This window comes from Temnothorax longispinosus, chromosome 1, assembly GCF_030848805.1.
Source record: "Temnothorax longispinosus isolate EJ_2023e chromosome 1, Tlon_JGU_v1, whole genome shotgun sequence".
NCBI classification, from domain to species: Eukaryota; Metazoa; Arthropoda; class Insecta; order Hymenoptera; family Formicidae; genus Temnothorax; species Temnothorax longispinosus.
This window is the reverse complement of record NC_092358.1, coordinates 23,984,557-23,998,183: the sequence shown is the minus strand read 5'-3', so window position 1 is coordinate 23,998,183 and position 13,627 is coordinate 23,984,557. Positions and strand designations below refer to the sequence as shown.

General features: G+C 35.7%; 1 protein-coding gene across 1 annotated transcript in view; it reads left to right on the top strand.

Moving 5' to 3' along the window:
- The window catches only part of LOC139819805 (lachesin), a 163,229-nt gene that overhangs the window by 86,979 nt on the left and 62,623 nt on the right, over positions 1-13,627 (top strand). The window contains exons 3-5 of the mRNA XM_071789546.1: positions 6,911-7,118; positions 13,030-13,188; positions 13,364-13,492. Coding sequence (XP_071645647.1) covers positions 6,911-7,118; positions 13,030-13,188; positions 13,364-13,492 — 496 coding nt within the window. The remainder of the gene's footprint in view (positions 1-6,910; positions 7,119-13,029; positions 13,189-13,363; positions 13,493-13,627) is intronic.

Genomic DNA, 13,627 nt, shown 5'->3' with positions numbered 1-13,627 from the left:
TAACGTATTATTTAAGCTCTTTTTTTATGAACATGATTGATTAATTATCCTTTTTATAAAGATCTATCAGACATTGATACAATATTTAGTTGAAAAATAAAATCTATTGTTCCTTCATTTTGATCGAAAAAAATATTTATGCAAAACAATTTATTATTGTTACTTTGTAGAAAATGTCACATATTTCTATCATAAAAAGTAAAATTGTGTAATTTTAGTAATTAAAGAAAATCAGATTATATAAATCGCCATATCGCCGTTTAATCTCATTTTTCTTTTTAAACTCACATTTTGGTCTTTTTGGTCTGGGACGTAATAAATTGGAAGGAAATGATAATAATAATAATGAACTGCTGATATATATTATTTATATTTTTCCGATGGAAACGAAAATAAACTTTCCTCCTATGAATATTAGATTTAATATCGCTGACATAATCATGTCAGCGTTTTAAAATCTCTATATGTCTGTCCATTTATAGACGCATTTCTGCTGAGAAACTTAAGATGTAAAATAATTCAACAGATGAATCTTGACAGTCATTTTGATATTCCATAACCGCTGATATATCAAGTTTTAAAAAGACTAAACAAATGCATATCGCAATCTTTATTACCGAATAAAAAAGTAATAAAATTGTTACATGATATTGTCATTTAGGCTATAACAGGAAATAGCGTTCCGTAAGAGTCTTGGTGTTGTAACACTTTGAATATCTATTTTAAATTAGACATTTTTTTAGAATAATTGTTCTGTTTCTCAGAATATTTAACTTACCTGTTTTTTTTCATTACATGCAATCTCTTTTTGAATCACTTCCACAGGGTACATTTAAGTAATATGCAATTTTTATCCGACTGATAAAAGATTTAAAATCTATTAACATATATGCATATAATTCTGTCTCAAAAATCGATTACTTATGTTGAAACGCGAGAAAAATAGAATTTGGGCTGTGTATCAAGATAAACTTCATTCGAGTTCTTTGATTAAATCGCAATTATAAATCTGTATCTTAGAGATAAAAAATCATATCTCTATTATTATAAATTTAGAGAAAACAAGGTTCAAAGTTTATTTCTATGAAAATTTCCAGGACGAAATTTTCTAAATATGGTATCTTAGGAATTAGTAATAATGAAGATCCTTTTGCCATTATACAATTTAAACTCTTTGGGAAAAGTATTGTTTTTTACAAAAATTTGAGGTACAATTCTTTACCTCTAAGATACAGAAATATGAAATTACAAATGCCAAACTGATCTATTTAATCGCAATCGGAATCTTATCACCTAGTTTTAGAAATGCGATTGAATCAGCTAATAACGAAATGATTGCCGATGTCGTCGAACATCAAACATCCCCCCCCGTTTATTTGTTTTCACACTTTTTCGCTTGCTCTCTTTAAACGCAATAACGTTTTCGATAACACGTTTCTCGCTGGTGAGTGGACAAACACACTTCGTCGCGTCGCATTCTATTTTTTTCGTTTTTCTTCGCAAAGTGAACGCGCGTACTGCGAGATCGTTGGACTACGTGACGATTAAACCGCAACTCGGTGGCCGTTGCCAGCGAGTGGTTCGAGCGGCCGTCCATATTTCGGCGTCGAAACGTCGAAGGGGATTCACGACCGACGGGGGTCCGCCAGGACAATGTGAATTAAAGCGGGCGGGCTAAATGGTCGTACCGGAAGAAGCGCGGCGCGATGTGTTTTCACGAATAAAAAAAAAAAGAAAGATATTTCAGCCCAAGCACTTAGCGAATGATTTTTAAATTGAATCACGTCTCTCACCCTGCGTTTCCACTGGCGGGCACTGCGGAACCGAGGGAACGCTCGAACTCCGCTAGAAAGAACGTGTTGACAAGCGGAGGGCGGCGAGTGCGGCGCGCAATGCTTCTCGCTAGCGCGATGTCTTCCTGGCTGACAAGAAGCAGCATCCGGTTCTCTGTCGTTATGATCCAGCTATGGCACTCGGTTGTTTGATTGAAAATGCGAGGCGCTACGTGTTGAAATATTATATCTGTCGCACATACGCTTTAAAACAAGTATGTACATTGTATGTATCTACGAATACATCAACACTTTACATAACAAAGGCATAATGGAATTATGGACAGATTAAAATTGAAAAATATAATTTTGATACGTATATGTATAATATTTAATGTTTTTATCTAAGTCAAAATTTCATACAAAACTTACAAAATATTAAGCTTATTTTAATTTAATTTTCTGCATTTTGTCCATTTTATCTTTCTCAACCTTGAACATATACATAACTTTCTTATTTTAAATACAGAAAATGTTGTTTAAACAAAGTGACTTATTATATGTATACAAAACTAATATCGATATTATATTTTTCATTATTCTCTCTTTATTCTTCTTTCTTATTCTTATATTTACTGTTCACTATGTATAAACGATGTTTCAATTTTCTGCAAACAATCGTCTAGAAATTGCTAATTGTTCATTTATTATTTAACCTAATATAGACATTTCTTTTTTCAGTGAGAAACTTCGTGTCACATGGATTGCGTGCCGTGCGGGATACTCTCGCCTATTTACAGTATTTGACACGAAGTTTCTAGGTGCTTTTAGCACTCATGGCAGTACTGTCGTACTTCCGGCCTGCGCAATGGCTTAACGCTCTATGATAATTAAGAGGTTGTCTACAAGCTCGAAGCACCCGACAGCTTGTGGGATAAGTGGTCCTAATACATTTATCTATAAGGTGTCCTAAGTTCTTGCATGGTGTGGTATAAGCGTGAGGTAAGAAGGGTCTACTAATGAAGAAGCTTCGCAAGCCGGCATACCGAACCTCACTATTACCTCTCTGTTTATTAATTTAAAGGATCAAGAAATTCAGATTTTACGTAAATAAGATACGTAGCACATTGTTATCGTATATAAACGAAACTGTAAGAAAATCTAATTCCGACACAAAACGATTGTGTGTCAGGAGACAATTTATTGTGGTCAATTTGTTGAATCAAGCTGTAGGGGGAAAGACACGGTCGAATGGTCCGAATTTTCGACAGTTTGAGTGCTAACCTAATCCAATTTTATACAGAGAAGTACAGCGAAAGTTCGACGAACTTAACTGACTAAACTGACTTTTCGCGTTGTTTTACACGTTGTAAATTTCTATTCGAATAGTTTCCAATGTCTGGACAAGTGTATTTGTACGCGTTTATTATTCTCGCGGAGTACGCGAGAGTAATAAACTGTCTGTAATGCGACGTGAGTATTCAAAACGTTAACGCATTCCCCTGGTCCAGTAAAATAAACAAAAGAGAATAATGAAAAATAAAGTCTCGAGAAAGTTGATCCTTCTCAGTTAATTTTGTGTAAGTTTATAAATAAACTTAAATTACTATAAATAATATTAAGTTGTGACGCGAAAGATTCTTTGTTTTTCTGTCAAGTTTTGTATTGAATGAAGTTAGAATTTCAGAGAGCTCTTTTAAAAAGAAAATTAAAAAAATAATCTTTTCAAATAAAAAGGAATTTATTGAAGTCAGTGGCAACAATTTCAATTTGATTTTATTGCTTTTGCTTTGAACTTTATTTGGCAGACTTGACAAAAAATCTTTTGCATCAATCTGATATTTCTATATGTAAAAAGTATCACTTATGTAATCGCTCTTCACCGGAGCTTAACCATCAGTGGGCTTAATGTGCCTATTAAGCGAACTATCAGCCTCAGTAGAGGTTCATACGCCGCATGGATTCTCCGGTCTGAAGGTCTCGACAGCTTGCGGGTTAAGTGGTTGTAATACATTCAACCGGAATGTGGTCCAACTTTCCACATACACAATGGCTAAGGGGATGAGAGATGACGGGAGGGAGTGCGCGAGATGGTTGGCTCAGCCACGCCGCTCTTTCGCTTTCCACGGTTCTGTATAAACCGCCTAGCCTGGTGAATGTGTTTGCGTACGCGGGGACCATGGAGTACTCGCGTAAAAGAAGAACGTTGGAAAGGACGAGGAGAGTTGATCTTGACGTTAACTATAGGTCTCCCGGTCCAGACGTTCCGTTGGGTGGAAAAGGGGATGGGGAAGGGAGTCACGGACCGGTCGAAAGAGAGGGAAGTAGGAAAGGAGAACGTGGTAGAAAAGAAGACACCGACAGCATAGCTAGCGCCAGGCCAGACTGGACGGCGCTGAGCTCGTCGCCCTCGTAGTAAACAAAGCTGTAACTCTCCTCTCACGCTGAGGAATCAATGCTTCGTGCCACAGCTCTTGGGGGAACAAACTCCTAGAGCAAACCCCTCTCGCGCGCCCGCGCATCCATCTTAGTTTTGGTGTGGCTTGCATGTTGATGCATCGGAAAGCGAGCTACGAGTCGGAAAGATGGTCACTCGAACTTGCTTTTCTCATAGCTCTTCGTGTCACCTGCGTATCGCGTCTTAAACTTAACACCGGAACACCGATTTTACATCGTCGGATCGTCACCGTAAGTGACGAAGCAGAAATCGATAAGAGGCAGAAAAATTGGCTTCTCATTGCTCGGAGATTGCGCCGGTGTGCCGTTGAGAATTATACTTTTAATAATAGGGTTCTCTGTCTCATGACTGATTGCGTACTGTAATATTTTTCTTGTTCTTTCTTTTCTGTGTTTATTGAATGCAATAAGAATCTCGAGAAAAAACAGGTTCAATGCAATTGCTATTAGAAATGACAATCAAAGGAAATAAAGAATACAATAGTATTTCCTTCGATTATCCGTATGCCAATGAGAAGGATCAAACGAATCGAGCTAAGGGCTCTTATTGTTCTGTAAAGAGCATAGGTGCCCAACCTTATATAATTCATTTTCTTTGGATCTTTTCCAAGGATTTGTGAAATAACGTTATTGCTGCAAAGTTGAGAAAACTCTTAAATGTACGATAAGTATTGCATCATTTAACAATTTTACTTCATTTTCAATAAATTTTCCCAAGTGAATATGTTAACTTAAAGCAAAATTTCGTAAAAAGAAATTTATGATTACAATAATTATCTTAGTACAGCCCATAGTTTATGTACAAAGTAAACTTTATTTTATTTTTTTAATGGTTATAAAATAAATTTAACTGCACATTTTTATCTCATTATAATAGAAAAAAATACGCCTGTAGGAATTATATTTTAATACATAAAAAGATTAAATTGTATTAGAAAAAAAAAGAATTTATACATAAATCGCAACGCGAGGTTGTCACCGTGAAATTCGAACAATTGATACGTTGCCGCGAAAAGGCAAATGATGAAAGTGTCAACTGCGTTTTTCGGTATCCATGCAATCCCACCGACGCGACGCCGGGAATCCCCGCCGAGATTCGTATATCTCTGCGAAGATAACCGCCGACAGCCGCCGGTGCAAGAGCGACTGGATAAATGGTGGACGAAAATTCGGTTACGGTCGGAAGACGCGAGAAACGACTGCGAAACGATCTTGGTTCCGAGTCAGAAGCGAATAGTTATGCTTCTCGAGATTTACGGCCGTAGAAGAACTTTGTTCCCCTATTGCGTTAATCGATTGTAAAAGGTAAATCCACTTAAGTATATGTGACTTTGCCGTGAAGACTTCGGGTTCTCTCACGTTTCTTAAGGAATATTATTGCGTTTCGAAAATCTGTCCTGTGTGTTGTTTATTCTTTCCGTAAATAATATAATTACAATATTTATAGTTGTACGTTATTTTAATTACAGTATAATACTAATTGTGATTTTTATAAATCATGACAATTTATAAAATTTTTGCGAGCCGTTCTCTTTTACTTTCGTCGCGCGTACCTCTGGCAAGGCTCTCGCGAACATCAGGGATTAGCGTCGCGACGCCGCGCCCGCGCCGAGAGTTATCACGATCTCGCGATATAGCCTGTCTGTACAACAGCACATTTGCACATTGTGAAAGGGAGCGGCTATGTTGAAGTGCAACATTCCTCGTGTTGGGGCGAAAGAACTGGCTGCCCTTCTTATTTCTCCAGGGACTTTTCGCAGCGAGCGAATGAGAGATCAGAATTCTCTTTATTCTCTACCCTCCTCCCCTCCCCGTTTCCCTTTGTTACCTTTCTTTGGTCTTCACTTTCTTCGACGTGAATGGGAAAATCGGCTAAATATCTCAGAGCACTTCCGTATCCCGTGTTGTCGCGATACTTTCTACTTATCTCCGCCTCCAGTTTCTTATTCCATTTCCCCCATTTCGGAGAGGCTGGAAAACTTACATATTTCGAACGACAATAACAATCGACGCTATTCAACGACGCTATGCAGAATGCAACCATCCGGATTCTCAATAAGCGGTCATTTAACGAGAGAAATGGCCGGGTTGGCCTCTCTCTATGGGGACCAGTTTTTACTCGTCTGCACAGCGTCATCGTGCGCTCTCGGAAAACTTTGCTCGTATAAAACATAAAGCGCATATCACACAACGCGCTATATACATATTACATTGCACGTTAGTACATATGCCCTCGAAGTCCCGGAGCGATTTATTCCACTGGCGAATATCTATATAACCATAGTAGGTTTGTAGATCACTCCATGCTTGAAAGCATCATTGATCATCCGTCTCGTTCGCGAATCTCATTCCTATATTTCCTTGTTCTTTTCCTTCCTTTATATCGTTACTGTACATTTTTATTCGCCATACCCGCCTTGAATTTTAGCGCAACTAAAAACTAAAAAGGATATATAATATGTATCTATCCTTACGAGCTACCATTTCTGCGATCTTTATTCGAAATCTAAACGTTAATGAGAAAGTAAGGCAGAAAAATGACGTTTTATAAATACTATAACGCATAACTTTTAATGGGAATGATATTGCGGAATATCGTTATAAGAACGGACGGCAACTTCGTAATAATCGATATACGAACTGCGTTTACGATGTATAATGTGATATCCATCTCGTTTCAGGTGGCCTGGATGCTTTTCGACAAGAGCGCTATCCTGACGGTACAGAATCACGTTATTACCAGGAACCCCAGAATATCCGTGTCGCACGATAAGCACAGGACCTGGTTCCTACATATCAACGACGTGCACGAGGAGGACAAGGGAAAGTACATGTGCCAGATTAACACTGCCGCCGCCAAAACGCAATATGGCTATCTACACGTCGTAGGTAAGGGGCTCTGCTTATGCGATATATCAGTTTTATAATGTTAAAATTGCTTAACGTTATAGTATTTAGCATTTTTATTATTATTATTATTATTTTGCATTATTATTTTTTTAAAACAGTTATATTCTGATGTTGCTTATTAATACAAAGTAGACGTTAAACATGTTGGTCACTTTAATTCTAGAGAACAAAATACTGTTATATTATTTTCACAAAATTACTAATTTATATATAAAAGATTCGAAATATGTTTCGCGGATTAATAGTGATATCGAAAGATCTCTTTTGTTTCGGATTTATAAAATTAAAATGATAATTGGGAAGAATATTTATTTTTGCATCGTGATTGAACTATACATTTCTATATTTCTTGCGATGTCAAAATTATGGCAATATATCTGTTAAGGGTAATTTTCTAAAAACAGAATATATTAGTGTACACGTAGAACACGTAATGTTAGATATAATTACCTATTCTTTTAAATTTTTAACTAAGAACAAATTATAACCCTATTTATTATCGGAAAATTGATTCCTTTTTGGGATGAAAACCATGTTTTATTTAAAAATACATATTTCCATGTACATATATATATTATTAATATTTTATGAGAATTAACTATTTCTGTAAGCGAATAAACCCACGAATTTCGTTTTTCCGCTAGTACACCTTACTTTACTATATTTTATTATTTTGGAGAAAAGAACTATTCTCATACGCTTTACGTTAATTCTGCGGCGCCATTAGCAGAGAACATGCCATGGTCCATTGTTATTTACGACCTTATCGTATCGTACTGTGAATCCATTAGATACTTCGAATAAATCTCATTTCGCGTAATGGAGTCAGTTTACCGAAGTCACGAAGTTTGTAACGGAACATAAGCATTTTATCGCAACCATCTAAACAGATTTATGCTTAGAGAGCGAAAGTATCCCCGTTCCTGCTAATTTTGCATGGAAAAGCAGAACAGAACTATAATAATTTAATCAGAAGAGGGAATATCAATAAGATCTCGAGACGGTCGCCATCCCTCTGCCAGCTGAGAGAACATATTAATATCTCGAGTTTTGACGTTTGGGCTGCAGCCACCGTTGAAGCGAGAGCAACGATACCGGGGTTGAGGGGACGGATGCGTCGGTGTGGAGTAATCAGAGGGCTAGATTAATTGTTTCCACGGGACTCTTGCTCTCCGTCGCACAAACACACGCAAGATCTCCTCGCGGTACTCTCTCGACTCTCGACACTTCGTGATAATCCCGATGATGCCGACACAACGACGATCTGCCATGACTACATCGCGCGTAACAAGCTTCCGCCAATGTATTTAAGTATTATCTGTTCTCACATTTGTCGCGCGAGATAATCGTCCGATTTATTTTGCAAAATGGCCGGCCGTTTAAACGATATTTTTTTGGAAAAAAATAGGATTTACTGGGATTTATCGAGGACAAAGGTTAATTGTAGCACGACGATCTACAATAGGTTTACGTTTGTATGATTTAAAAAATGTAGCTTTCTATTCTTTTTTTATTCTTTCTATTTTTTACTTTTACTGACAATATTTCTTTTACTTGTCCTATGTTTTATTCATAACAAAAAATAAACTCGAAACATTCTTTGCAAATAAACTTTCCAATCGTGTCACATTTTAATGCACATGTATAAATCTTATGAATTGAGAAAAATTAAAAGAATTAAAAAAAAGACGGTTTGCGTCACTAAAATGTTACAAGAACATCGTATTGTTCAAATATCCATATTTCTCGTCATAGCGAGTATTTGCTAATTTCCTGACCAGGTGAACATACATCAGATATTATACGTTTCTTGTTTCTGCCCTATTTAGTTGATGGACCTCTTTCTCGATTTTTCGATCTGTCACTTGCGCGCGGTTGTCCACTATCTAAATAAATCAGAAGCTTAGACTACTTTTATTTGATTTAGGAGCAAGTTGGTTTATTTAACCAGTAAAGAAGCCGCGACAGAATTGGAAAGCAAACACTCACTGTGTCACTCTGTCTTTGACAGTTGCTAACAATTTCTTAATTCTTTATGTTATATTTATGACACATGTAATATTAATACGAACTATTTTCTCAGAAGCTACAGATAGCAAGAAAAATCTTTCTTAGTATTTTAATAATATTTTATAAGACAAATAAAACACAACTTATTTACTTTTTTAAACAAATAACGTAATTTTTTCCTATTTCTTAAATATTTCTCTTTGAAAATAAGTTTTATTTTAAATACTTTCTCATATTTAAATATTTTCTCATTTTGCATATTTTTGATGAATATCTTGAAATGTATAATTATAATATTTGTTGAACAATTATTTATAAGAAAAACGAACATTTGTTGATCGCAAATGTACCTTGTAATTAAATCTTGCGTTATATTCTCCATGAATGAAGTTATGAAGCGCATAAACTATGCGCTTACATCAGTCAAGAGGCGTATCATAATGTATATTGTAGGATACGATATGAACATGACATTAGATTCCCTAAGGGTATGCTATAATTAGCAATCTACAGCTCACAATGACTTCATTCACGATAAACCTCAGTAATCATCCCAGTATATATCTTTCTCTTTTGGTTGTTAATCACAATATCTCGCCGGAACAAAACATTTTAAAAGGATTTTACAGCAATAGGATGACAACACATTTTATCAATTTATTGTTATAACGTATCTATTCAATTTATTACGTTTTCTTGCATCGCGGAAAGAAACCTTTTTGCAATCCTGAGATTTTCTTTATATTAGAAATTTTCATTGTTATCAATTTCACCAGCATAACATCATTATAGTAGCGTTTTCATCAATTATAGATTCAGTTCTTATTAAAAATTGAAAATTGAGATCGACTTCTTATTTTTCCCGAAAGAAGGGGCATTCCTATTTTTCTGGAGAGATCCCCGAAAGAGATATTGGCAACTCGACAAAAAGCGGCGCGCGACCTGGGTCCTGTCTAGAATTGTCAATATATGCGAATATTTAGATGCGTGTTACACGTAATGCATATTTTTGTTGCACGTTCGAAATACTAGGGTGGTTGCCCGTGCGTTTATCCTCAAGACTCCCGTCTCCGGTGAGCATCGTCGAGTGATCTCTCCTCCCGAACGTTGTGTGCTGCCGGAGTTTAGGACAAGTTAACGCACAACAGCGCGGCAACACGCGCGCGGCAGAGGCGGCGTTTGCGCTTGAATAATGCATCAACAGACCGTTACGCGACTGCAGTATAACGGCGTGCAGAATGGCGAGAGTGAGGGCGGACCGCACCCCTCCTCCCCTCCCCCTCCCCCTCCCCTGCGCGCGTTCAATCTGCTCTTGTTCAACAATTCGGTAACACCCCGCATTAGCATTAATGCAGGATATCGGCGGACACCTGCGGTAATTCATAGGATTGGCCGCGTACGTACGCGGTGACCACGCGGCTGTTGGCGGACAAAGAGGCGGATTTTCTTCTCGTTCGGAGATTGATTATATTATAAGAATTAGACGATGTTAAATATCAAGCGTTTTCTAGTTAATTAATGATTACTCTTCTATTTGATGGTATGTTGCAACGAATTTTATAGAAAAGAAACATTAATTTTTAGTCACGGAATGTAGGGAGGTCCAAAAGTTCGAATCTTGATTGGGGTGATATTTTTCGCAATAAATTCTTTACAGTGATTTAATAAGGATATTCATTAGCATATAAATTTAAATCGATTATCGATTTAAGTATGTGGATTTATGTACTGTTCTAACTAAGAGCTGCGTTTTAAAAACCAATAAAAAAATTGACGTGCAGTTTACTGAGTTTGGAAATAGTATACAATTATTAATAGGCTACCAAGATTTAGTCGCCGGACTGTAAATGGCATTTTTCTCTAATTGATTGAACATTGATTTTGTTTAAAAATTATTGTGCTATTTTATCCAATTGACCGTTATAACAATGCAAATTATACGACATAAAAATTCTTCTTATAATGAATATATACGAAAAAAACACGTAAAGAACAGTACTGGAAAAACGTATTATATCGAAATATATACGAATGTATTGCATATTGCAATATTCTACTTCAGTTAATTATCGAACATGGTTAACTTAAAGCAACTATTCAATTATACTATTTTCATTTATATAAAGTTATATAAAATGATATCTTTTTTGTCTTATATGATGAGGAATAGCCTATTGTGATAAGTTTTAATCTCCTCTCTCTTTTTATCTCTCTCTTTGGATATATATTCTATTGTAATACACGTTAAACCGCTTGCAAAAATCAATTATAATGACCTGAATTACTTCAGAAATCCGCGATATCTCTTTCTCTCTCTCTCTCTAAAGATAGAAAGCTTTTCGAATATTCAGCATTACAGACTGTAAGACACGAATAGTGTGGAAAAGTTATATATGTAGCCTATAAATGACTTGTCACACTTGTAGTACAATATGAAGTAATCACTGTTATTTCAGCACATATCAATAAATATTGTCATCCTGCGGCTTATTTATTTTAAGCTTTATTTTTTTGTCTCGCTCGCATGATTTCATTCTGGCCGGTGCACTTTATAAATCTTAAATTTAATATCTAATGATAGAAAGCTTCTTTTTGTCTGTCCAAGATTCCATCATTTTATAATTCTACGTCGCCCTAGATTTCTTCGACTTCTTTGTTACAAAGAGCGGCGGACTTATTCTTAAATAGTTTCATTCAAATGAAACAATATTACTGCGGTACAATGCGATTAAATTGAATTAATTAATTTGTATTAATATAGTTGAAATTCTTATTTTGAGTATTGAAATAGATATTTGTTTATCCACAATATCAAAATAAATTATTTTTTGGAGTTATAACTGAGAAGAATTATTTGTAATATGATAAAGAATTATAGATAAATGTAATAAATATAAAGTTACTCTCTGATAGGATTTTTCAAAAATATACATTTTATTTATACGTATGTATGATAAATCATGTATTTAATTATAAATACTAAGTATCACTGAACTGTAGAAAATTAGGAAATGGATTAAATATTCAATACAAGGCGATATATCGTCTTGTAATGACAACTGAAAATGTTAAACACATTGAAGTGACGTGAGTGTTTTTCGTTGATACGTCATAAATTGATTGATTAATTAGTATACGAGGAAGATGAGTAATTCGGCTGATGCGTCATATTTGCATATAAGCAACGCGATATTTGTCCATTTAAACATGTCAACCAATCCTAGCTACTTGCATTTCCAGGTTGATCAACGTCGACGTTGCAGACGACGTATGTCCATATACTAATATTATTCGTTACCACGACGACATTATAATTGAATTATACGCCTCTCGCGCATGCACACACACACGTGGTTAGCCGTTTAATTCAAGAGCAGTGACGACGTGGTCAATATACACAAATGTGAAATGTGCAATGATATTGCTGTCATGGTACAATTAAAGAGTTATCAATAATCGATCACTGTACTGTGACTTTGATTTATACAATTTATCTCTTTATGCAATAAAAAAGCGCGTTTCTGTAATATATTTATATTATATGCAAACAGAGAGGGAGGGAGGGAGGGAGAAAGAGAGAGAGAGAGAGAGAGAGCGACGAATTTATTGAACAAGTGTATGTATCTATGTGTATATTGTAATACATATATGTATGGGTCTCTATATACATATATATACATACGTATTACATAAAAAATGGCATTTCTACTTACTATATTCGCCGTATAATTTTTAACGGATAATGGCACTTTAAATTATTTCACGCAATTGCATTATTTATACTGCGCCTTGCCTATATGTCTTACTTTCATTTCCTATTATGTCTATAAATTTTGTACTGTCCGTAGCTAAGTAAAACTGTTAATGTTTGTTGTTATAGTGCCGCCGAATATTGACGATTCGCAGAGTTCATCGGATGCGATCGTTCGCGAGGGCGCCAATGTAAGTCTTACCTGCAAAGCGACCGGAAGTCCAACACCTAACATTCGTTGGAAGCGAGACGACGGTTCCAAGATCTCGATCAACAAAACTTTATCTGGTAAGTCCGATATAATTTGATGGCGAAACTTTGTGTTGATAGACAAAACGGTCATACATATACATTAATCTTCTCTTAAAAATTTAAAGAAATTGAAAATATATACCGTGAGAATAAGAAATAATTAACTACAGTTAATTGACAAGTAATGAATGTTGAACGGTTACAATTTCAGTGGCAGAATGGGAGGGCGAAACGCTGGAAATGGCGCGGATTTCGAGATTGGACATGGGCGCGTATTTATGCATCGCTAGCAACGGTATACCACCATCGGTTAGCAAGCAGATCAAAGTGTCGGTCGATTGTAAGTACATTCTATGCTTATCAAATTACTATGCTTATCAAATTGCGATAATCTATCAAAGATTAACGCGCCATTCTTACATCATTCGGAGAAAAATCATTGTTATATAACTATTATAAACAATATAATCACAAA